The sequence below is a fragment of the Pelecanus crispus genome, chromosome 11 (genome assembly GCF_030463565.1).
Source record: "Pelecanus crispus isolate bPelCri1 chromosome 11, bPelCri1.pri, whole genome shotgun sequence".
In the NCBI taxonomy this organism is placed as follows: domain Eukaryota; kingdom Metazoa; phylum Chordata; class Aves; order Pelecaniformes; family Pelecanidae; genus Pelecanus; species Pelecanus crispus.
In genome coordinates this window covers 6,296,149-6,322,918 of record NC_134653.1, presented here as the reverse complement: position 1 = coordinate 6,322,918, position 26,770 = coordinate 6,296,149, and the positions used below count along the sequence as shown (strand labels likewise).

Sequence of the window (26,770 nt, the reverse complement as noted above, 5' to 3'; positions counted from 1 at the left end):
AGGACAATAAAGCCGATGTGTAGCATAATACAGCCAGGGGATAGAACAGATCCATGAGGAGGTGAGGACACGCAGTGACTTTGCAAAATTAACTTAAAGGGTAATTCATAATAAATAATTAAAAAAAAAAAAGGAGTAGGAATAAGATTTTCAGGGAGAGAATGCAGAAAATATTTCAGAACTGAGTCAAGCACTCTGAAGTCTAAAGAAAAAAAAAGAAATAAAATTGTGGGATTTGGAAGAATGAGAAAACAACGAGAGATGGACAGATGCAGTCAGCCCACAGCCACCCATAAGGCTGTATAGACCTACCTGCTAAAGACAACACCTTCTGTGGATTCTTAGAGGTCTGCCCAAATGCAGAACAAGGGCAGTTTGAATAAAGGACCTAGCCAAATCACCAAGGAGGTTGAAATTAGTACTACTTTTAATTCTTATCAGCTGAAGGACTTTGGTGGAGGAGCAAACAGGAGTTGTGACTGATTTCACACCTGCATGTTCAAATTACCTTAGGCAAGGTGAGCAGGACCACCTGGGAAGACCTCAAATCACAAAAGAATACTTGTGGATAGATCCAGTGAGATAGAAGCCCTTTCTTTTTTCTAAGAAAGAAGTATTTTAATGGCCTATAAGCCTTTTTGCAGCAGCAGAAAGAAAACACCCAAATGACAGATTTCTGCTACAATGTAGAAGGCTCAGTATCTCTTTCTTTGAAGGAAGGCCACTGAAAGAGTCTAGTAAAGGGACTCGATAGCTTGAGAGTGTAAACTAGAGCTTTTGGCATAATTTTGTCTGCAAATAATAACAACAAAATGCTCTGACAGAGGGGGTTTGGGTGGAGAAAAAGGGTGAGGGAAGTAGAAACACATTCTTAATGAAAATCTCGTTTAGCAATTTTTTTGGATGTGCTTAAAAATTCCACTGAGGTCACCATTCTGGAGAGATGACAAACTCCTGGGATAAAGGGTGGAAAATCCTGGTAGTCGTGTCACATTTAGCAAGTCAAAGATATGTTTGTATAAGGCTGTAGAGGGCTAAATCCATTTTACATGCTGTATGTATTATTAATTTCTGACAGTGGGCTTAGAAAAACCTAATTCGCTGGAATACGAGCTCCCTTTGAGCGGAGGGAAGCCTTTTCAAAACTCATCTTTTATTGACTGAGTCATTTTTGAGTCAATCTGTCTGCTTTCGGCAAGACAAGAGTTTTAAATCTTCTCTCTTTTTTTCGTCCTTTTTGAGTCGTGGCAAGTCTATTAAAACCTGCTAATGTATGCAGCAAGGCCTCTGATTTGAAATGTAATGAATTCTTCAGATAGTGGCAGATTAGGGGGAGAAGATGATAGAAACAGCCAGAGACTCCAAAAAAAGAACTCTCCAGAAAAAGAGGAGGAGAAGGGTGAGAAGGAATGAGAAAGATTAACCCTTTTTACCCAGAAGAAGAAAATCTTTAAGCTCCATTAATAGAATCAGTTGAAAGGCAGAACTGGAAGAGGCAGAGCATCTTCAGGCTTGCCTGGGGCTGAATGAGACAAAGAATAAATGAATCTTTCCTCCTAGACTCTCTCGTAAGATTAGGTAATTCCCTAAGTGAAAAATGAATAACTTAGAGAAAATTAGCTCCATCCATATAAATAAGCCTTCATATTCCAAACTCGTCACCCAGAGTTTCCCAGGCGAATGCCCTGAAACATTTTTGCTGTTGTGTAACAGATGGTTTCCTCCTCCCCCTTTCCTTGGTTTGGTTCCAACCGCAGTATCTTTCAGGTGATCTTGTTTTAGCATAAAAATGAGCATTTTGGGTGTAAATCATCCATCCTGTTAGTGAAAGGATGCTTGGCAGTTTTATTGTATCTGGCATCTTTGAAGTGCCGGACAAACATTACACAGTTACACAAATGAGAGATTAGCACTGTCTCCATTTTGCAGATAGAAGAGCTAAGGAAAAGAAAGTCAAGGATGCTACTTAATTCGACAGCACTGATCTGGTGACAGCCTGGGCTGAGAACGCAGAATCTGCTGAATCACAGCACAGACCTGGGATATCTTCCTGTTTAACAGGAGAACTCATAGCTCAGCCTTGAATTTGATGGCTTTAAAAAATAAAATTAGCTCTATAATAAAGTTCTAATGAAACAAAACCTTAGAGAAAACAGTCTGATGGAGCACAGCTGACCCAGTGGATTATAATGAAAATTAAGCTCAGCATAACTGATGCAGGTGAGTAAATACGGGAGACTGAGAAACTGGCTCTGTCAACCTAATGCCCCTTCGCTAATGACAGACATTGAAATGTTTTAACAGTTGAGAAATTCCAAATAACAAAGGCAAAATCCTTCAATTTAGCATGCAGCAGAGGTATCTAAGTCCATGCATGTCTTGAAGGAGAGACTGTCTTTCCCTACAGATGCAAGGCATTTGGTCCTCTATCACACAAGTGAAACTATGAAAGGCAAAGAAAAGTTTAAAGAAGTGCAAAGTTAGCTCAAAAGCTGCTGGAGGCACAAGGACTGTGGAAAATAAGCATGAATTGGAAAAAAACCAGCAGCAGGAAATCTTTGCAGTGGGATACAGGACACAGGTAAAAGTGTTATCTTGGAGGCCAGCAAGCTATAGGAGTTAGCCCGGCTTTTCAAATTGCTCCCAGGTATTGTCTGCTCTTGCTGGCAGAAACACATTTTTTTCCACCCAGGAGAATAACAATGGCTCTATGCCTGTGCCCACTATCTCCTAAACTCCATTAGTCCCTTGATGTGATTCTCCCCAACTGGGAAACTGTCTTTTCCTACCTGTCTGTTTGCTTCACAACTCTAATGTGAGAGCTGCAGAATTCACAGATATGAACTTTTACCCCTCCACATATCAGTTTTTTTGGAAAGAAGAGGTTACGCTTACTTTTATGTACGTAGACAGAATCCCAACCTTTAGTTTGGTCTCAACCCTCTGATTCAATAGCTGGCACTCACTCTCTGAATCAGTAATGAACTAAAGGTTATGGCAGGGAGCATGCTGTGCTGTGGATATACCATTTTTCAGAGAAGATACAAAACTTAGACCTGGACCGTTACAGAAGAGGCAAAACGTTTTCCTGGCAGAGCATTTTTATTTGGGGATGAGGGCATGAACCAGGACTGTGGTATCAGCCTTCACGTCCTGTACAAATGCCACTCGCGTAACCGCATTCTGCCTCCTCCACTTTCAAGTTGAAAAGACACTTCTCACTTTCTGCCATAAGGATGGTTCCTGTGTGGCACTAAGCAGTTACTATATTTCACACTAGCCGTGGATGCATTTTAGTGATGGATGCAGCACTCCCTGTACATATTTCCTATAGCTGTGGAGTTTACAGAGCACTTTGGGAATCCCGAGAGGATGACATGCTTATTGCAGCAAGCCCTGCCGACACCAACTGCTGTAGCAGGCTCAAAGAATAGCCTACTCCAGAATATCACTACTTTTCTTTTTCAGCTGCAGTCTGCATTCCCCCTACACAGCCTCTTGATCCCTCCTTCCTGTCCTGTTTGTTTGGAAGATCCTCTTGCTTCTTGGTATTGCTTGAACTCTTTCATCTCTAACTCCTGAGAGTGCTGAACCAAATACTGCTTTGGTGCAGGACCTAGCCTGTTCAAAATAAGATCAGTCAAGAAATCAAGATCCACGATGCTTAGTCATCAAAGAGAATATTTTGGTGTAGAAGAGCATACCGTATAGGTAACCTTGACTCTTGATCTCCAGTGATACACTCCAGGGAGCAAGTGCACAGAGAAATCTGCTCTCTTGCATTGCAGTCTTCCACGAGAAGGATTCATTTTGGTTTTGGTTTAGAGAAGATTTCACTCTCTGCTGCTGTGAATGCACTGCTCTGCATTGGGGTCAATGACACCGAGTGCCATGGAGACCGTGCTGCTGGCACGAATGGCACTGCTGGGACAGGTCAGCCAGAGGTTTAGGAAAAATATATGTTGAGGGACAAGTGAGGGAAGGGAAAAATGGCACACACAAAAGGTCTCTGTGCGTGGGACGTGCAAACAATGAAAAACAGACTTACCCAACTAGGCTAAATCAACGAATGAGCTCTGTGCTCGAAGAAAAAGTTATCATTAAAGGCTGTGCTATTCAGTAGCTCACTTTACATCTGACAAAAGTCTGCAAAAATCCTCTTGCATTATCCCTAGCCTTATAGATTTTTTCTTTTCATCTGAGGTTCAGAGTGGGGATTACCCATTAAGGTGCAGTGGCCAAATCACATTCAAACTACTCTCTGTTAAAATAAGAAAAACCTTTGGTCTTTCTTGTCATCTTCCATCTCATTCCCTTCCCATGTCCACATCCAAAGCATTTACCTCCAACCTGCAATAGCTGCACAAGTCCTGAAGACCAAGAGGACACACAGGATGATATCTAAGTAACAATACTCACTTCTCTGTCCTACAGGCTGCATCCTACTTCTTCAGCGCCAAAAAACAAGAGTTCATTTAAAATCTTCATCTGCTTCTAAACCCAGTAATGACAGAGTTAGCAATCACCAGTCAGCATTGGCCAGTTTTGACCTGCACAGTTTCCATTGTTTCATCCCCCCTTGTGTGAACAGGGATGTTGCTATAATGGCAACAGCAGCAGTGGCGGGTTGGTATCAGAGCATCTGGGCTCAACCACACCGCGGTGCTAAAACATCTGCAGTCGTTCACATCTGGCTTGACCTAGCAGCACCAGCCCGAGCAGATGTGCTCAGTGAGGGATTAAGCGACCACGAGAGCCAGCTCTGAGCTGTGCCAGATCTGCCTCTTCCCTTGCCGCTGGCACCCCAGTAGGACCATAACCAAGTGCAGTTGAACAAGGGAGTTAATAAGTACAGCTGGGGTGAGGTAATAAAAGCAAAAGAAGACTAAAGAAATACCTTCACAGGCAGGTGAAGCACAAAACTACAGGCAGCTAAAATGCTTTTACCACATTGAGTTTTTATAGAAATGTGTTTGCTTTTCCTCAACCACAGAAGTCAGAGACTGTAAACAGCTGCTCATTCATGCAGTCTCTCTCCCACAATGTTTTGATTTAGGTATTTTCCTGTAATGTTTGCAACTTAAACACATCAGAATTGTGCCAAGGCTTCTGAAACAGTAAAAGGGATTGGAGTTATTAGAAAAGTGTGAAGTTAATAAACCCAAAGTCATTAAAACAAACATATGAGAACTCTAGCATTGCTCTGAAGCATTCCAAAGCAGAAGAGATGAAATTACCTTGAAAGCATCTTTCCAGTAAAACTAAAATGACCTCCCTTTCAGCATGAGGCCTACTGAAGTATCTTGACCCTCTAGACATTACAATATTCTTTCTGCACAGCCACGTATCAGTTATAACATCAAAGTATTTTAGCTGATAGACATTATCAACAGTTGCTTCCAAAAGTCAGTGAGCTGGAAGCAAGGCAAGGCTGTTGTACTCTCAGTGCTATTTATTCTGCTGCTCTATTAATTTTATTTATTTGTATTAGGATTCCAAAACAAAAGAAGTCAATTATGGCTCACTAGGAATTATAAAGAACTTGTGTAATTTGGCTTCTGATTTAGTTATCAATACAAATAGACATGCTGAGCTAAGAAGTAATAGATAAAGACATAAAGCAAGGTTTACATTATTTGCAGCCGCTCAGAGTAAAAAAAAAAAAAAAAAAATTAGAGAAAAGCTAAAGAGATTTTTATTAATGCTTTAGATGACTTAGAAAAAAGTCACTTAATCATAACATTGTAAGCAAGGAAGTTATACAGCAGTATTTAAAAATATCTGAAATTGTTTCAGGAGCCCCATTGATTTGAATTAGGCAGCTGCATAATCACAGGGGCTGCAATTTTAATGAACATTTCAACAGGAAATGTAGAGCTGATTATATATATCAAAACAGGAAAGATCCAAATGCTGCAGCTCCTCTTTTTTTTTTTTTTTTTTTTTTTTGTTTATTACCTTAGTGTGCATATCCAAACCAACCCTAGAACTAACACAGAACTTACCTGACTGCCCCTCTCTCACTGGCAGCAGCTTCCAATGCTTCTGGCTGCAACTCTGATCTTCCTGTCTTGATACATGTCATTAGGCACAGCATTTTGAAAAATAATTAGTGATTCAATCAGATTTTACACTGGATCAAGTGACTGGAAACTTCAATGCTGTGCTGCAGTTTTCCCTTAACATACTTTAGGGCATGTTATATATACTTAATTAGATAATGTTTATACAGTGCTTTGAAGAAAAAGGGAACTCTGTGAGGGCTAGGTCATATTTTCAGAAAGGAAAAGAGCAGTGTTGAGACAGCATGGGCACCGAGTGAGAACAAAGCTCTGAGAAACTGAACACCACCTTGTTTTCAGAAAGGTTTCAGGACATCTGAGAAAAAAATACGTCAGCAGCTTCCAGCATCTAGGCACTAAGAAAGAAACAAAAGTTGTAAAACACGGGATGCTGCAAAGGCACTTAAATGACAATGTTGCCGATACCGACGTGAGAATAGTGGTAACAGCGTCAGAAAGGCAGCCAGCACCGATGCAGAAGAAAAACTTAGCGTATACACAAGCACAAGGCATTGATTATTACTCTGTTACGGCAATTTGCAAGATAAAGATTGAGACAGAGTTGTAGGCCTTGATGAAACAAAAACAAATGCACTCCAATCCTGCGAACGCTCTTATTCATAGGAGTCAGAACTAATGGAATAAGAGCATCTTTCTTCCTATTAATTTGTAGTGAGGGAAGCAGAGCTCTTTTTGCTAAAGATAGGGTGCTTTGTTGGCTGCATGCTAAAATACTAAAATAGACTGCAAAATACAAAAATGTGTTCAGAACAGAAGTCTTCCTAGCAGAAACAGGGGACAGTGCCTGGTCTTCCCCAGACGAGGTACTCAGAGCAAGCACTGAACGGGGTGCAGATCACAAAGAGAGGGAGATGGATGGGTTCTCCTGTGGATCAGGATGAGGCACCACACAAATTCTCACAAAGGGCACCTGATCCAAACCTCTGTTAAAAGAATCTGGAGAGCAACAAAGCAAGCTGTGGCTAAATCCACTCAGAATGGCAATGAACAAGTGATGTTGCATCCAGCCATTTGCCTCCCTACGGGGCGAGCGGCACAGAGAGTGCTCCAAAGAGTTTCCAGCAAGCAATGAAAGCAAACAATGTATGCAGGGAGCTTTAAAAATGACTGCAGAGAGAGCCCTGAGCTTCTGTTTTGTGCGTTTTTTTCTTTTTTTTATTTGCCTATAACTAAATTACATGATTTCTTTGCAAGTCTAATTAAGCAGTTAATTGATGCTGGTGCCCTTTAGCATCTGGCATTTAAGATTAAGTAAATAATGGAGAAAAGTGCATGCACCACCCAGCAATAATTAAACACAGCAAGGGTTTGTTCCCCCACCCTCCCCTATTTTAACCTGTTATGTATAAATCTCTGAGGATAACTGTCTTTAATAGCCTCAAATACACTTACACACCATATAATGATACTTGACAACAGTATTTTTCCTCTTAGAAATGGTGGATAGTAGGTGTATCTTTGACCTTAACCAGCAGGTTTTATTTTACACTTTGCACTCAGGGGAAGGAAAAGCTTCACTGCCACAACTCCACCCAACTGAAGAGCATGTTAAGTGGATCTTCATAGGAAAATACTTTTGAATCCAGGAGTGAGTGTTGGGATCATGGATTAAAGATTTGTGGTCAAAATTCTCCCTTTCTCATGCGCTTACTCCTTCCTGATGGTCCATACAATGTTATTCATCCATTTCCTGCAGGCGATGGAAATGCACATTACGGAAAAGATTTCCTGTTAGTCTTCTACAAGAAAGACTGAGTTACATAAAATAAAGTAAAGCTGTATTAAAAAAAGCCCTTTGGACAAAAAATACCCATCCAGAATTCCAGACATCACTACAGAACATGGATTCAGCGGGGGGGGAATTTGTGTTATTTGTAGGCATTTTCAGGCACTGTCTCCAACGTTGCTGGTGCGAGGCTCACTGTGGATTGCTATACACAGGCACTTCAACTCACTGCTTGGAGGAAAGGAGTGATGATTTTATGTACAAAAAGTCCGATCAGGAGACCTGTCTGCTGGGGACTTAAGTCCTGGCTATATTTAAGGTAAGCTTGAGAAGCGGGCCCGTGTGAACCTCATGAGGTTCAACAAGGCCAAGGGCAAGGTCCTGCACCTGGATGAGGGCAACCCCTGATAGGAATACAGGCTGGGGGATGAAGGGATTGAGAGCAGCCCTGCCGAGAAGGACTTGGGGGCACTGGTGGCTGAAAAGCTGGACACGAGCCAACAATGTGCGCTTGCAGCCCAGAAAGCCAACCGTATCCCGGGCTGGATCAAAAGCAGCGTGGCCAGCAGGTCGAGGGAGGGGATTCTGCCCCTCTACTCTGCTCTGGTGAGACCTCACCTGGAGCCCTGCGTCCAGCTCTGGGGCCCTCAGCACAAGAAGGACATGGACCTGCTGGAGCGGGTCCAGAGGAGGGCCACAAAAATGATCCAAGGAATGGAGCACCTCTCCTATGAAGACAAGCTGAGAGAGTTGGGATCGTTCAGCCTGTAGAAGAGAAGACTGCAGGCAGACCTTAGTGCGGCCTTGCAGTACTTAAAGGGGGCTTGTAAGAAAGATGGGGAAAAACTTTTTAGCAGGGCCTGTTGCATAGGACAAGGGGTAATTGGTTTTAAACTAAAGGAGGGTAGATTCAGACTAGATATAAGAAAGACATTTTTTTACGATGAGGGTGGTTGAAACACTGGCACAGGTTGCCCAGAGAGATCGTAGATGCCCCATCCCTAGAAACATTCCAGGTCAGGTTGGACGGGGCTCTGAGCAATGTGATCTACTTGAAGCTGTCCCTGCTCATTGCAAGGGGGTTGGGCTAGATGACCTTTAAAGGTCCCTTCCAACCCAAACTATTCTACGATTCTATGATTTTTTACATGTAGAGCGCTGCACTGAGTGCTTGCAGTCTGATCTTAAGAGTGCAGTTTCCTCAGAAGGCCATATATTAAGGACCGGACTCGAGCTGCAAGACCTACTCCACGACTTACACTGTAGGATACTCTGAAAGAGCTACAGCAGGCCCAGCCTCTGCTGCTCCCCCAACAAGCCCACTTAGGAGCATGAAGATCACTCCCTGCCTTACACTCCAGCAGAGTAACGTGAGTCAGACTGCCTCTCCAATACAGCTCTGATGTAAACTAACAACAGTACGGAGGTTTTTAGTTCTTCCAGAGCTGCCGGATGGAAGGAATTGCTGCCCGAAGATTAGTGCCACAATCTCTTTAGACTCTGCAAGCAAGAAAAGCTAGTGTGGAGACTCATGCCCACCTCCCACGGGTGCTGCGAGTCTTAATTAGTATCTCTAGCATACTCAGAGACCTTTGGACAGAGGGTGCTACAGAAGTGGAAAATATTATCATCATTATGCCTGCTACCACAAGTGCCGGCATTCAAGCCAGAGACTTCACAGCAGATGGTGAAGTCGCTAGCACGGCTGGCTGCAGTTATAATTTTGCTCATCACAGACTCTCCGTGTTGGAGCGGGCTTCACCTCTTGATGTCTGAAGAGCAAACCAGAATCTGCGCTGACAAGACTCCATCGTGCCGGTCAGTATTGCTGACACATTCAAACCGGCCAGCACTCAAATCACTAGAAAGTAAATCATCCAAGGGACTTTCTAATTAAACAGAGCTTCACTTCCACGGCAACACTTTCTCCTGCCTGTCACAGCTAGCCCTCCCCTGAATTCTGATCATTAAAGGGAAACAACAAAGAATTAGTCAGCTTTTGTTAAGTGTCAAATATTCCCAGTCTAAACCATGAGCAAAACAAGGAGAGACATTTTATAGCTCTCAGAGCAACTTTATACCTTCCTAAACACTATTTCTGTACCTCATGCTAATTGCTCATTTGCCCTGGTTTTATGGAACAGACAGGCTCACTCCTCCTTTGACAGAGGAGAACAGCAGTGTTTAACATGCTGCAGTAAGTGGGATATGCTTAGTTCTAATTTTTATCCTTATTTATTTCTAACTGTTGGGCTTAGCAGCCTAGGACTTGGAGCTACCTGAGGCGTAACTAAGATGCCATTAGCTTTAAATCTGTTCCCAAGTGCTGCAAGCATCCTCTCCATTTGGCTTAGGACATCACCCTGCAGATGAAGACTTTGCATACATGGGAACATTCTGCTTAAAATTTTTCATTTCACCAAAAACTTCCTAGGGACTCCAGAATACAAGCACAGGGTAATGCTCTCCTCCTCTTTCTGTGTATTTTTCAGGTTGTAAAATGTGAAGGATCCTACAGCAGAAAGAAATACTTTGAAATGGAAGTGAAGAGCAATTTCCAGAACTCCTTGTGGCACTACGGGAGTCCAAATACATTCTGCAGGGAGCTTGCAAACACACCAGCACACTGCCCACGTACCGAGGAAGGGACTTTATCATGGAAACAACCTGACCAGAAGTTACTTCAAATGGTGGCTAATGATGAAAATGCCTTTCGTCCACATCTGTTACATGGATTTAACACCACCAGTTTTAACTTAGGATTTATTTTTACGAGTTTTATAAAACAAGATGGAAACTTCCCCTCGCCTAAATTCTGCCTCATTTCAGGGAAGTCATCGCAATATGGCACTCTAAAAGGGGAATCACATGCCATTGTCATTATCAGCCTATTCAGAAAACCTTTGCTGAATCTTTCAGATCTGCGCATCGCCTTTGATGCCACTAGCGGCGAGATTTTTGATGACACATCCGCAGTCTCTAGCGAAGGTGGATGCTGCTGCTGCCTCCGGCCCTTCCCTATGGAAGTCTCTGATCTATTTAACTTAAATACTTCTGCTGCACACCTATGACGGTATCTGATCATCGCAGAAGGTAACTTTACAAAGTTGCATACCTACCCAATAACCCACCACGCTACAGTACTCCAACAGGATGCATCAAGACTCTTCTATTCAATACAGACAGAAACACACTCACACAGCCAGAGAGTGGAAAGGCAATTAATGAATCTGATTTCAACCAGCTTTTCATCTGTCTGATTTTCATCCATCGAGCTGGAGCTGGTTGTATATAAGAATGAATATGCTGTTCCCTAATGGAGGCTGGATTGACTTACTGCTCTCTAACTGGGGATCATGCCAGACAACCTGTCACTGAATTGCAGAAAACATGGAAACACTGAAATAGCGAGTGACCACTGCATCAGCTGATACGTAAACCACACCAGGAAGTTTTAGTTTAGTCTAAATAATGGATTGCTCCCAGAGGCTCAGAAATCCCTCATGGACAGGCATGACTTTCCCCTGAATTTCAAGACTTGCTATGATTTAACCCCATGCCTTTGCCTCCTCGGCACAAAATCACACCAGAAGCATGAGATGACCGCACCAAAGCCAGCGCCGTGCAGAACGCTGCCATCTACTTACTGATCTGTGCCATGCCGGGAGCTCCTCACAGCAGCGCTCCAGCTGCTGTACTGTCCATTGGCAGATTCCCAAGGGGATTGCAAGGTGCCGGCTTTTTCCCAAATGAACTGAGAGGGTCTTACGCCTTTTTGTTTAGCATACTGTGTGATTAGTAACCACTGGACAAGCTGCCCAGAATACCTGGATGTTAGCAAACCAGGTCGATCGGTGTGAAGATACTAAGAGAGGCTTCTCTCCCTTCCTATCGACGTTCTTATGTCAGGACCACATTCAGAAGGCTATCACAATGTTATCACATCATGGTACTCATGTCAGTGCCATGATTAAGATGGCAAAGTAATTACAAGTGTCTGCTTTTATATGCTGATTGCTTTCCAAATAAATGTTCTCCATTCCAAATAAATCCACTATGGATTAACATTTCTCCTACTTGCTCACCGCCTAGAATGTATTTGATTAGAAAAGTCTGATCAAAACTCTGCTTGACCATTTTTCAGCACTTCACCATTTTTCTTTTCCTCATCAGGAGGAAAAGTGTATCCATTAGTTCACCTTTTCAAACACATTCTTTTTGTAGTCTAATTCAAAGAAGGATTATAAAAAAATCATCAGACTTGGCATCCGAATAGCTTTTTGTGAGCGCAGGGAACAAGCATTCATATATCAGAACATCAGCATGGGGAGATAAGGGTAGCTGTATACGTGCATGCTTATCTGAATGCAAGATCAGTACTGTGAAACCAGCATAAACACCAAGGACAGAATCCATATATTGATGTAATTCTTAGTGGTACTAGTGCATTTGCGTGAATTTGCAATTACATGAAGCTTATTTCTTAAAAAGAAAACAAGAAGTTAAGGGTATAATTCAAGGTCTACTGAGATCAACAGGAATTTTTTCCATCGCATTTGAATATAGCTTCCTCTCCTTCCCTCCCAACATATCTACCAGAATATTAAGAAAGAAATTACCTGAAATTTGTTTGCACTATATTTAAACAGACAAAGAAATTCTCAATTCTCTTAGTCTGCTTTCTAACCCAGCAAATCCAAAGCTCTCCTTTCTTCCATGGGCAACATTTCATGTATTTTAAGCCACATTAGTTTCATACCAAAAAAAGTAATTGAAAATACTACATATACACGCGAGTGACAAATGAACTGATGCAGGAAACATAACTTTGAATCTCCTGACTTTTATGCAATTAAAATATCAACTTAATTGTTGGATCTGTGTAGCTTCTCTCATTTTAATATGTAAATCAGTCTCTATTACTCTATAGCTCAAAGAATGTGTTACTCTGCTTACTTGATTAGGCTGGGAATTGCTGGTCCTGCTGTCACTATGTTTACACTTTAGTGACAAGTTTGCACATCAAATTCACATAATGCAATGTCATCAACTTACTCATCAAATATAAACTTCTTAAATACAGCCGCTTCTCTTGAATATTGAAACAACCTTATTTTACTTCATTTACAGCCCCTAAATAATCAGAGTAAGTGAAAAGAAAAATTGGGAACACAACTGGAAAACAGTATTTCCCAGGAAAAACAGCTTCCCACAGAGAGACAGGTAGGTAAACCAGGAAAACAGCCCATGCAAAAAGTTATGCTTCAGCTTCTGAATTTTAGTTGCGTGTTTCCCCTTTAAAATGTGGAAAGAGTAGAGATACTTTATTTCTCAGTCTCTACACATTCACCCCACCTCATTTTGGATTCAGTGTTAAGGAGTCCCTATTTATTCTGTGAAGACAGTAAGATTTCAGCTCCCGGCCACGTATACTTACCTGGAAACTGAAATGAGGACTCCAGAGAAAACCAGCAAATTCAGTAATTTTTTTTTCCCCGTTATGAACCTGCCATAACAAGAATAGCACCATCTTGGATAGTATTGAGAGGATAAGTGTAAATAAGTTCAGTGTTTTCCCATTTCTGTCACCTTTCCTGAATTTAATAAACATCCCCAACCAAGGGGACATTCACCTTGCCAGCACAAGGTTTTTCAAGATGTTCCCGGTAACCTCAACACCCATTGCAAAGTTCCTCTACTAGATTTCCACTACTCTTCACTGTTCACAAAGGCATCAAGCTTTAATTTCCAGGAGAAACAATACATTGACAAGATGCAGAGCAGAGATCTGAGGCTCTCCCCTGCCAGCGAGCTCTGCCACGCTGGCAGGCTGGTTTTTCTAATGTCAGGGAAATTGTGTCGGCCTGAATTTGAGACATCAGCACAAGCCTTTCTTCTCAGTCCTGCTGATGAATGAAAGGGCATTTTCAACTGTGTACATCCAGAGGCCTTATGGCACATCGGTCCTAATCAAAAGCTGCTCTGTGATGCAAGCTGCCGTAAGAGGCAGCTCATATCGCAGCCCCTCAGGATCCAAAGGACATCTGCAGATAATACTGCATTTCCTTCCCTTCAGGAGAAATGCTGGCCTGGAGAGATCCAGTGGGAGCATTCTGACTGCTACGCAGCCACCAAGAAGGCAACAACCAAATAACGAGCGCTTGACTCAAATACCCAAGCAGGAAAACACAACTGCCAAAGTTTACTAAGATCCATAAAGCTCAACAGCCTGTTGGCTTGTCTCTGGTTGATAAAGAAACCATCAGCACAGAGGGATATAGAAGAACCAGAGGGATATAGAAGAACTATGGCCATGAAGGGTACTATCTGCAATGTGGCAGTTTCCGTACGGTACAAATTTGATGGTGTTTTATAGCTATTTGGCAGGTGGGAAGGGGTTAAAACACAGGAGGAGGAAGGTTTCAGGTCCTTCCACTACCCATTGACTTCTCTCCTTGCAAAGGCTCTGAACTGCCCCTGATCATAGATGGAGGAGCACAACTACTTCTGGGGACTTGAAGGGATGTGCCTCATAGCGAGAACAATTCATCCTCACGGTCACTTCATGTTTCACTCGGCTACTGATGGACAGAGAACTAGAAACCTAAGTCAGCAGGCTTAAAAATACTGTTTCTATCAATGACTCTCCTCTAAAGCCACATACATAGTAAGCTGGGATAAGACAGAATACTCCCTGTCACCCCAGTTTTCTCCACACATTTTCTCTTGACGTATCTGGCCCCAGAAGCTACCTCTAACCTGGCCACCTAGACATTAGCTACCTCTAACCTTCCCATCTACCTCGGCAAAGGCGAACTCTTCCTTCTTAGATGTAACACCATGACTTTCCTGCATTGGTACTGAATAAGAAAAACACATCTGCCTAGGAAACAAGCAACCTTCTCCCCAGCGGTATTTTCTTGAGGTGCTACTCATTTCCGTTACACCCAGATGCAAGGCAGGATCTCTAAGCCCAGACATAAACCACTGCAGATAGTCTCATAGTTCAGTGTTTAAATTTGGTCCCCTTTGTCACATACACTTTTTCATTTTCTTTTCCATTTCCTTCTCCCCACCAACTTATTTTACTATTTCTTTCTTGGTAAAGTGGTTTTATTTTCTCTGGAGCGAGGCTTCTGCTTTTACTAAATATTTTGTAATCAACTTCTACACAGTGTGTAGCAAGAGGATAGGAGATGCTTTAAAAAAAACCCCAACAACAAAAAAACCCCCAAACCCCAAAAGACCAAAGCCTTGTAGAAATTACTGGAGCTATACGGAGGTATTATGCAGGTTCACAGGCTGTCTCTTACAAAAGCAGAAAGACTGAGGCCTCCAGAAACTTCACACGTGAACTGGGTGGAAAAGAGGGGCCAGGAAGAAAACCTGCAGCTCTTTTGTTCTTTGTGAAGGCTAAGTACAGTCTGGGTAGTAACCTTTGACTGACACCAAGTTTTACACATTCAGTAGCTACAACAGAACTACGTTACAGGATTTATTACAAACCTCTGGCTCCCTGGACAGCAGATGGAGTCTGGAAGTCCCAGCAGTGACTCACGGGCACCTCCCATCACAGTTTCACAAGAAGCTGCAGGCTTCAGACATCCTCGGGGGTTTGTTCGGTCAGCAACCCGTCTGCCCGCTCGTGTCCCAGCCCTGCGCAGCACACAGATTAAGTCGTGCTCGGGGGCAAGTCTCTCTGGTTGTTTAACAGACTCATGGCATGCTGCCACAGGCAGGGCACACTGGTTTTAATATATTCAGTGCTGCATGACTTCATATCTGTGTTATCTCCAAAAAAACTTGGGAATCTATCTGGATGACAAATGCCATATATGATAAAAGCAACTTTTTTTTTTTAACCTGGAAACATTTCTTTCAGCTCTCTGGAGGTACTATACTTTCATTCAAGCCAGGAAACCTGGTTCTTTATAGGCACCAGTGCTGACTTCAGTAATGCAGAGCATTTACCATCAAAGGCCACACTGTCGCTGAATCAGGACACATGAAGGCTTCAAGGTATTTTCCCCTCGTGGCTAGACTGCCCAAATCTACTGACATCATTGTAAAGTAAAAGGGTTTTATAGACTCTGCCCGCCAACTACTCTAACACTGTCAATACTGAAGTACAGGAGGTCCCAGCTTGGCTATAGTCTTTTAGGAAAGCAGGTATATTTAGCAGCCACACCTCGTTACCTACAGTGCTGGGCTGGGACAAAGGGATATGGATGATAAGGAAGGAAATCAAAGCAAGCTCTATTTAAACTACCAGCTTATTCCCAGTCTTAATATACTATTCAGGTCCCAGATTGGTCTAAATGTCTTGCAGTAGAGAAACTAGCACCATAAAAACAATAATGATAATAACTAGCTGAGAGGTGCGGGGATTGCCCCGAGGAGGCACTGCTCTTCAGCTCCAGTCAGCACGGCTCTGAGTGGGTCAGGCAAAGCAGCTCCCAAGGACTGCTGCTAATAACACTCGTCCTGTGTGCTACTTTCCATATCATTTGTGTTTTGCACATTAAAGCTATGCAACGATTCTGATGCAGGTAGCAGTAGGGAATGATTTCTTCCCCCCATCAAGAACATGGGGCCATCTCCGGAGTAAAAGAGGACAGAACTTCATCAGTGCACAGCAAAGCACCAGAGGCAAATAGAAGCTCTTTATAAACTTCAGAAGACTTTGGGATATGCAGAAAGCGATTTCATTAAAATACAGGCAGGCAAAGGCTAACATCCTGCTCTTACCAAAAGTCCCTTAACATTTGAAGACAACAAAGGCCCTGGACCTTCACTTTAGAAAGGCAATTCCTTTAGTACAAATTGAAGGGGAACTGGCATGTTAAATATCAAGAGAAGTGTCACCTAATGAATCCTTCCTCTGCTTTAGGAAGAGGCATTGCGTGACCGAAGAAGAGCTGCCCTCTGTGCACCCACCTGGTCCAAACTTGTTTGACCAGCGAGATGCTGGGATCCATCACAAAGTGAGATATGGATGCTGCACTAGCACATGCGCACCCACCAACAACTAAGGTCACAGAAAAATCCTTCATCAGGTGGACTCAGGTTTCATTTGCAGGTGCAGCCTTCATCACGTATGGATTTCCTATACACAGATGGTAGGAAGCACCAAGGCTTCCAAGCACCAACAGCTCAGCCAACTGTGGATGGAGAATGGCAACTTTTAAATTCCATCTGCTTCTTTTTTGTCACCTTCTGTACTCAGAATCGCATTCATCAGAAGCACAAGCATGCTGGGACAGTGACAAATTTTACCACCTCTGGCTTGTCACTTCAACAAGATTAGGTTATTTTAATATTAATTCATTGCTCAATTTAATTCCAATTAATTACATTTTTACAAGGCCCCAACATGGCAGCAATGCTGGAGACAGCCTCTGCTGAACACCAGATGTAGCATCTTTTTTAGGGTCAAACACCTGCCTTGGAGTGAGATTCCCCAGTCCTTCATCAAGGACCCCCTTTTCCTACTTTTCTCTAACAAGAGAAAAAGGACACTGAAATCATGGAGATGGATGAGTAACTTTCCTTTTTGGTGGGATTATGTTCAGGAAAATAGTTCACTTCCAAAATTCTCCAAAGATGGTTGAAAACAGAGATGATTTCCCCATCCTCTTTCCTGGTAGGGGTGCCAGCCTGTCTCTCAACAGAAAGAATATTAAAAGCACTTTTCCTCTTTCTCACAGGGAGGCTGCATGGAAGAAAGGAATGCTCCACTGTACCCACAGGATAGCAATAAATTGTGAGAGCTCATGGAAAATTCGCATTCTTTAGTCAGGATCCAGCTTCCAGGGGTCATCTCATCTACCTTCAAACATATCACTTTTAAGATAAGAACACAAATGGAAATAATCAGCACCTGAAGCATTCTCATTTCTACCTATACTTTCCTACAATAACAAGTCATTACTTCTGTCAGCTCCCCACTAGCTGCCACCTACCTATTTGCTTGCAACTAAGACCAAACTCCACCTCTAGTAGCACCAGAAAAGAAAAATCAAGAGGTCCACCAGGACCAGACAAGACAAAAAAGGAAGATCTAAATAGAAGTGGCCTGGAAAGAAACAGGAAAGAACAGGAAAAGCTATGGAGCTGGAAGAAAAAAAGCAGAAGATGCAGCCTGAAATACAGAAAGGTGTGTGTGTGGGGAAAGGCGTGAAGAGTATGGGAAAGAGAAATGCAGAACTGGAACAGATTCCAAGTCTGGGCAGTGATGCCCCGTTGCCACCTTTCCAAAGCTGTTACAATCTGCATCGCTGTTTCAGAGACAGGAGGACTCGGAGCCTCTCCCCAGATGGCAGCCTGACCTTGGTGCACTCTCCTCTTACACAACCCAGACCCGGGCAGCCACCGGGAGAGAAACAAAACACCCGTAACGTTACAGGCCATTCCCGTAATGCGGCTGCCGCAGATCTGCCCTATTAATACCACACAACCCCGCGTGCAAATTTATACTTTGAAAAAGGACGGTATGTTGTTATAGCTCACATTGTTCAAGCCTCTCCTTTGCAATAGTCCTGGTGCCCATTTTAATAGAGACTATTACGGCATTAATGAGAGGAAAGGACCACTGAACTACGTGGCAAGTTGCCAGGTTGTGCTGCAGCCTCCAGCGGTTATGCTCAAAGAGATTTAAAGTCCAGCATAACCTTGATTTTTAATAGAGTCACATTTAATGAGCTTTAATGTCCACAGTAATAATTTCCTTATTACCTCTCCAGGAGTCGGAACCATGATCAGAAGAAACGTGCTGCACTCCAGTCCAATGAGCGAATTTTATAATGGCCAATACATTATTATCAAAACCATCAACATCATTGTCCTTAATGCCTTTTTTTGGTTGGTATAATTATAATTCTTTGAACGTTAAGTATAATTGTTGCAGATCACATAAGCTTGCTGAACACAGCAAACCTGACTGGCTAGAGGCCACCCGAATCCCTCACCTCTGCCAATAAGCCATTCAGGGTATATGGCAAAGTGGGACAATGAAATCTTACATTTACCTTTCTCTGTCAAAAGGCAAAGTGCAAAATTACATATGACCGTTGCTGTCTTCACAGCTTTTATCCACGCTTTTCCTACTCTGTCCTTGGTCTCCCTTCATCCCATTCAACTCTGACACGAGGGACCTCCCACCTCAAAAGCTCAGAGCGCTGAATTTGCCTCTTGCATGGGTCATCCGAGTGAGACGGATAAACAGACATATGGGTATTGCAGCTGACAGAAAGGGGTGCAAGAAAAATTCTAATTCTTGTTATTTTTGTACAGAAACAGTTCCACAAACCTCACTGAAACCTGCTCCCTTATTATGCACGATAAACTTCCCTCTCCAAGGCAGCCAATTGCACAGTGACAAGCAGAGCAGAGGGAGTTTCTGCCACATGCTCCCCATTTCACACCTTGAAAATATACTAAAATGGAAGGCATATGGCAGCCGTTCCTGTGGGCAGAGCTGTTGAGATCCGAAGAAAACAACGAAAGCTGGATCTTCTATTTCTTATCCAGGGAGAGACTGTAAGTTTTCTGGCCACGCGAACCCATGTTGTTAAACCACTCCTGAAACAGCTGTTGCATCCACACTGCGGATGCTGCGTGAGCTATGCAGGACAGACTCAAAGCAAAAATGGATGCAGCTTGCACGGCGCGCTCGATGAGCTGTCCCCTAACCCACCGGGAACTCTGCCCTGCCCCAGCAAAAAGGCCAAACCTGGCATTCATCTGGCTCATTTAAAGCCAGCTCAGATACTCCTGCTAACCTTGCAGCCAGTGCCATAACATCCTCAGCATCTCTTGCACTTCCTAATATACACAGTCTTCACCATCAGACCATACTGCTGAATGCTCCTGCAGCAGAAAGGAGGGCTTAGGACTATTTATGGCAACATTCCTCACGCATGACGGTGATGCAGACAAGTACATAAAATACAAGAAAAAACCCAAGATCTTTCCATATAACCGGGCTTACCATACCCACGTCCTGGTCTCAAAGACAGTCATCCACGGGGCTCCTCCTTCCTTCACTTGCAGCCCTTTTTCCCATTTTGTTCACATGAACCACTTCCATATGCACTTATAGGCACTCTGAGAATGCAAAGGGCCCTCCTGTGACTGTGATAAATGACACTGAAGTACCTCCCACCCTGTTAGGCTCTGCAACTGGTGCTCTCTCTCCCACTTGAGTTGGTGACCACAAGTCAGAATGATATAGCATGGGACTGGAGCAAAAAGAAAAAAAAGCTTCACATATCTGAGAGGCTGGAAACACCCTGAAACCCAGTGAGCTGTTTGTTTTCCTGTCAGAATCAAAGGCAGAAGAGAAAACAGCTTTAAAAATGCATCCCTTATAAGCTAAAGACAAACCTGGTAACATCCCAGCACAGAAGCGCCTCACGAACAGCTTAAAAGCAACTGCGTGAAAGGCAGCAGAATAATAATTATGAATAACAAATCACAGGAGGCATACATGAGAAACGCATTCGCCCAGAAGAAATGGTCTAATTACTGGAGATGATACCCAAGAGGTTCATTCTTCAGCCGCAGAGACACAGAGCTGACCTCACCGCTGCATCCTCACTGCCCCCGAGCGGCACCCTCCCCACCGGGCTCAGGGGCACGGTCAGCCCCGTGGATCTGCAGCTCTAGGTGTGCCGGGCTACTCGGGGGCATAACGACAGACAGGGGCACTGGGCAGCAGCATCTGCTGTAATTTAAAAACCAGTGCATTTCAAATTCAAATTGCAATGCAAGAACTATCCCCAAGAACTGCTCGAGTCTCACTGGGGACTTAGACTGGAAGCTCCTACAGGCAAAGGCAGCCTTCCTTAAACATTCAGGAACTGCTTAATGCTTATGCATTTGCTAGAGCACCCACTAACAACAGTGACAAACTGTCATTGTACCTCTAACATCCAGTCAGCTCTTCACTTTATAAACCACCCCATCTGCACTTCTCACCATCATATTTTTAAGGCTATACAGTACCATAATCCACTATAAGATGCCAGAACAAACACATTCTTAGCAGTAATAAAGTACTATTGTTTGAGCAATGGGAAAACAAGTAGCTACTTTCAGAGAATTTAACAGTGAAAGACACTTTCTTCTGTGTATTTTCTTTAAACCAGAGCTCTGCCATTTTGTGGGTATCAAGTCTCCAACACACATGGCCTTCAGGGAAACCTCTGCCCTCTTAGCCTCCTCCGAGGGAGGATCCTGACCTTCGGACACTGACCACGTACGTGCTGCTGGAACACGACAGGTTAGCTCCACACAAACCTTCATCTCTCTTTTATTTTTCTCTAACAAAAATGTTTTCAGGGCAAGGTACAAGCAAGAGAGTTACAGCAGTAAGATCTCTTGGGCTCTGCAGCATGACTCGACTCTGCCTGGTCCCCTCACAGTGTTGTAGGTGATGGGTCACGTTTTATTGATATCCTTACCTTGATTTACAGAGTCTGAGGGCATGTCTGGAGGTGTTGACTTTGGGGTTACTGTACTAAAAAGTCTCATTCAGGTATGTGAAGGGAAGACAGACTGTACTGGAGGAGAGCCACAGATTCTGTGAAATGTATTTAGCTCAGTGAGAGATGTACTTTATTTTCATGGAGTATTGAATGGAGCTGTGATTAATGGGGCACATATACACTGATAAACAATATTAATTTGTTTTAAGCCAGGTCTGAAAAGATTTCAACCGCTTGCTTCCCTGCAGCTATTAAAGTTATTTCCTGCTGTCTGTACCACCTCAAGGGCTAAACCAGCCCTGAAAGGAAGGAAATATTTCCTTTTACTCCATCCACAGCACCAGCCTATGAAAGCTGTTGTATTGGCATTTCATTTATCATGAACAAATGATATGGATTATTATTATTATTTATCCTTACCACCTACCCTCTGTACCAAACTGCCACAGGATTGCTACCACATATTTGCTCTCTCCTGCATCAACCCAGCTTTTTTCATTTTCCTTATAACCATTCCATCAAGCACACTGTCTGCAATGTCTCCATCTGCTTCTGCAGTCAGTTCCTCTGGCAATATGGATGAGTAAGTGCATCTTCATGACCAGAAGCCAGCAGCCTACCTGCAATTTCTTGTGGTGACTGAAAACTCCCAACTCCTTCCAAATTCCCAGTGATGGAGCCGCCTCCTTCGAGCACCCTCACCAGCTCCCTCAGCCTTTCACACTCCTCCTGGAGCTGCTGCTGCTCCTCCTTGCGCTGCTGCTTGGCCAAGCTCGCTGGGTTCATGCTGAAATGAAGAACTTTGGTTCTGCTGGGGTCATAGTCACCCTGCATGCCAGAAACAACAGAAGCAGATTGAGTAACTGATCCAACCTCCATGTCCACCCAACTTGTACCAGTCTTTGTGTGAAGACAAAAACGTTACAACAGAAAAAGGGACACTTATGCAGTGATAATGTTTTATTTCAACAGTTGAAGTCAGCCAAACACAGTATTGCTTCTTCTCTTGCTACTCTCTTTCAAAAAAAAAAAAAAAACCCAAACCCAAAAACCCACAAAAAACTCCCACTCAACAGAGCTTGCTCCCTGGCTGACACCTCCACAGTTAAATTTAACTCCAGAAATGAAGTTTTACAGCTGTATTTTAAAACTCTTGATACCAGGAGATTATAATGAACCCACAGATACACCCTTGAACTACAGCAGGACACCCAGTACTAGCCTAATTTATTACTCGTACAAGCCAGCAACATCCATATGACTCCAATGGTGGAGTCATTAGCAAGTTGTATCTGCTTGTCCCAAGCAAGTGAACAGATATTTCATTTTATACTTTATTCTCAGAGGTGAGGTGTATTTAGAGCAGTTTAAATAGTCAGTCAAGTCCTAAGATAGCAAATTAATATTCTTTCAAAGTGAGAGGAAAACACTGATGTTACATTTGTGATTTCAGAGAGACAATATTCATATAAACTACAGGAAGCCTCACGACCATAAAAGTAGCAAAGCATGTGCTAATGCTGGCTTCCACGGCACTCTGCCCAGCTGAAACCCTATAGTACCGCCTGCATAAAAAGGCATTTTATATGGTAATATTTTTCCTTCAATTAAACCTCAGGACCTCAAGTGATTTTGTAAACATTAATTAACTCTCAAGATCAGCATGAGGTAGGTATTATCTGAATTTTATCATTTCATTTTCATTAAAGATGTGCTAGAACTTTATGTGGGTTTTTTTCACGCAAACCAGAGCAGGGACTGAGCAACGTCATCCTGAATTGCTGGCCATTGCTGGTAAGAGACCCCAGAAGATCCCATTCCCAAACATCTTTTATTGAAAATACTCCATCGACATACTGTAAAGCACCTCCGCCCATAGCAGGGAGTGAACTGCTGAAACTTGCCGCCCCAGAGCCTGGCAGCAGACGCAGCACTGGTTCAAAAATGGGTTTGACAAATTCATGGACAACAGCTCCGTAACTGGGCCCTGAGAGGGGAGGGCAGGGGCGCATTCTCCAGCGTCTCTGGCTGCTGGGAGAGTGCTGGGGAGCGTGGCCAAGTTTGTGGGCTCTCCCAAAAGAGCACCTTCCATCACTGCGGTCAGAGATGGCCTTCTGGGCTGGACAGACCACGGGTAAGGGCCAGCTGGGCACTTTTTATGTTCACATGTGATGCTTGCCACATCTCACAGCTGTTCCAGTGCCCTCTTGCGGGAACCAGACTGAAATTCTCCTTTAAAACCTAACTTTCTACATGTTAGTTGGGCAGAAGGCAGCTGGAAGAGGTGTGCTCACCCGCAGAGACGCAGGTGCCCGTGAGCAGTGTCGGGGTCTGGGCCCAGTGGGGCAGGCAGTGATGCGCAGGGGCTGCGGTGCTCACGGCTTCCCTGCGGCCCCCAAGCCTGGCTCCCCCTCTGCCAGCTGGCTCCCAGGGCCATGCCGGGCAGATGGGGCCCACCGTGGAGGAGAAGCAGCCAAAGTTGAGGCTGGCAGGATGCCGGCAGTTATGTAGGCAAAGGGGAAGCGCAATTTAGAGCTGGGAGAAGATGTGAAGTCCAAAAGTGCTTTTGGTCAAGAGCATGGGGTCCATGCGCTGGTGAATGCCTTCTTTCATCTACCACTAAAAATGTAATTTAAAACTGCACGACTAGAAACCTTGAATTCTAATGTGACTGGCATGGAAAGCATCAATGTACCTGGAAACCAGCAGATGCTCTCACTGCTGTGTTTCAGAGAGGAAAAAAAAGGAGGGGGTACGGTTGTTCCTTATAACTACTCTGAGAAACCAATGTGGTGCTCCTCATGAGAAATCAGTTTAACTACATCTGTTCATCTGGGTAGAAGAGACAGTCACTATTTCACAGCGTAAGTACAAGTTAAAAACAAAGGGAGATCATATCTGTATCCGTATGTCCCAGGCCAAGATGGCGTGAGAAGAACCCCCTAACACAGGAGGACAAAGGAACCCCCAAAGGGCCACCCTAGTCCAAGGAGCTCACTCCAGAGAACTGGGGAAACTCAGGCACGGAAACCTTGGGTACCCCTCCTAGCTGTCTGCATTCCCCGCAGTACTCTGGTAGTGGTCTTCCAGCCCTCGGCCACGTACCGGGCAGGTGATGCGTGTCCTCGTGCTGCCCAAGCCTCACAGTGCTCAGGAGACCTACAGGAACACCTGCGAGGGCAGCACTGTCCTGCAGCCCCACAGCTCCGTGAGCCCATTTCCACGGGGAGGTCAAGACAAACAGCCTGGACCTGAGAGACAGGCCATTAGGACCAATCCCACTGACAGCCTTGGCTAAGAGAAATTGAGGCTAGAACTGAAGGACTGGGACCACACACAACATCTTGGAGGTGTCGCGCAGAGGGAGCATCAAGACAGCTGTAACAACAGCTTATTAGATATATTCTCCCCAGCAACACACTGGCATTTACGAACCTGTTTCCGCACCCAGCTATCTAACTTCTCATGCTATTTGCATTTTTGGACTCTTCCAGACAGGTCAGGGCACTCCTCACTCTTGCGTTTGCCTTTCAAGGGAAGAGATTCAACCCCAAAATATGCAATGGGGTTTACACCGCCTGGCAAAAGGATGCTCTTAAAATCAGAGCTACAGAGCCCCCTTCTCCCTGTGCAGCCCGATCCTGTGGTATTTCTGACAAGCCGTGAAGGGCGGCTCTGGCCCCGTCTCCCTCGCCGGCTGCAGCCCCAAGGTCAGGCAGAGCTCACAGCTCCTCGCCCCGGCTGCCACCACCACGCTGGCTCCAGCACACAGCACAGAGATCGCCTGCGCTTTCATACTGCACCATCACTGCAGGCGCTCACGCAAAGGCACGAGACAGCAGAAGGATCTCAGTGCGGAGGAAAGCCGTGCAAACCTGGAGACTGCTGCTACCTTCCTGCCGGGACCGCTTTAACCCATCCTGTACTAGTCTGTTTATTTTGCAGGTTATTTACTCTTTTAAAACATCTCTCTGGCCTTTCTATAAAGCCCTGCCATGAAGCTGCAGTGCTTTGGCTCTTACAGCTCTTTCAGCCCATTTATCCTCTCCTTTTATAACATGCCCACTTGAAAAATCATGCTCTGAAACTCAGCACTAGGACTCAGCCTTATTCTCGGGGCTCACCAGCACTCCTGAGCGTGTCACTCTGAAGCTACACTGAGACAGGTGAATCTTTTAAAAACCCCCTGTGATACAAAGGCTGTGGCAGAATCCATCTCATTTAACATTTCTAGGAGATCACTAACACATTTGCTATGCTACTCACACTTTTGGGCTAGGGGCAGTAGCTTTCTCTTTATTCCACACAGCACACATCAAACCAGCACATTTCTCCCTACAGCTAAAATATTAGTGTTGCTGCTTTATATTATAGTAACACCTAAAGAAACGAAGTGAGACAGGGATCCTGGTGTGCTAGGTCCTGTACAAACCCCACAAGAAACTACCACCTAAAGCCCAAAAAACAGACAACAAAGCCTGAAGACGCAGTATGTGAGGGGAGCAGAGGTATGGAAAGATGCAGCCTCCAGTTTGAGGCTCCTCAGGAGCACCATGGCAGAAATTAAAAGAAAACATGTCTTCAGAGATGACCCTGCTCACCACCGGACCATACAGTTGCACCAAGCAGAGTGTTACTTAAGTCTCTGGGAAATTTACTGACGTCCTATAGATTTTCAAATAAACACAGGAAGCTTTCCATGGAAATGGTGCAGACCAGAGCCAATTTCTGATGAAAGGGATCAGAGGCATGTGTATGTAATACCAGACAGCCAAAACGATATCACAACTTCAATTGTTTGGAGTGTTTTTCCAAATTTCTGAAGGTTGGGAGTGACTTAGGTTGGCTCTAGGAAGAGTCATGGCTGGAAACTGCTAAATATAACAGACAGCAAACCAGCATTAAAATCTCACTAGCATTTGAAGGAGATGAAACCCTAATTCTGGGAAGAAACCAGGGACTGAAAAACGCAAGCAACTGCCTTCTGGAATCCTTTTAGCTCTGGAAAATATACATTGTGGGTTTTCTCCGTCAACCGTTCTTCCCCCCCAGTAAATTAGTCTTACTGATCAGAATTTTGTCCTTTCGTCTCTACAACAGAAGCCTGGAAAATGGTGTTTCAGGCACTGGGAGAGAAGACTTAAACCAGATTTGCTCATTTAGAAAATAATTTCTAAACTAGAACAACCGATGAGGAAGACCAAACAGTGGCATTTGAAAGGCATGGTACAGAAGAGACTGCCATGCTCTTTGAACAGGAGCTGGGACTCCCAGAACAACTGCCCAGGAGCAGCTCCAGATGCTGCATCTGTGCTGAACCAACACAGGCAAGGAGGTATCGCTTAACTGAGTTAAAAAGCATCTTGCAACAAATGGTAATGTATCCCTGGTTTCTCTGAGAAGCATGAAAAGTGTGCTTCAAGGTTTGGAAACTTGGCCTGAATGTGAGAATCGACCAAATCCACTTAAGCTTA

General features: G+C 44.0%; 1 protein-coding gene across 1 annotated transcript in view; it reads right to left on the bottom strand.

The window, feature by feature from the left end:
* The window catches only part of MAD1L1 (mitotic arrest deficient 1 like 1), a 383,288-nt gene that overhangs the window by 106,664 nt on the left and 249,854 nt on the right, over positions 1-26,770 (bottom strand). The window contains exon 15 of the mRNA XM_075718490.1: positions 21,917-22,124. Coding sequence (XP_075574605.1) covers positions 21,917-22,124 — 208 coding nt within the window. The remainder of the gene's footprint in view (positions 1-21,916; positions 22,125-26,770) is intronic.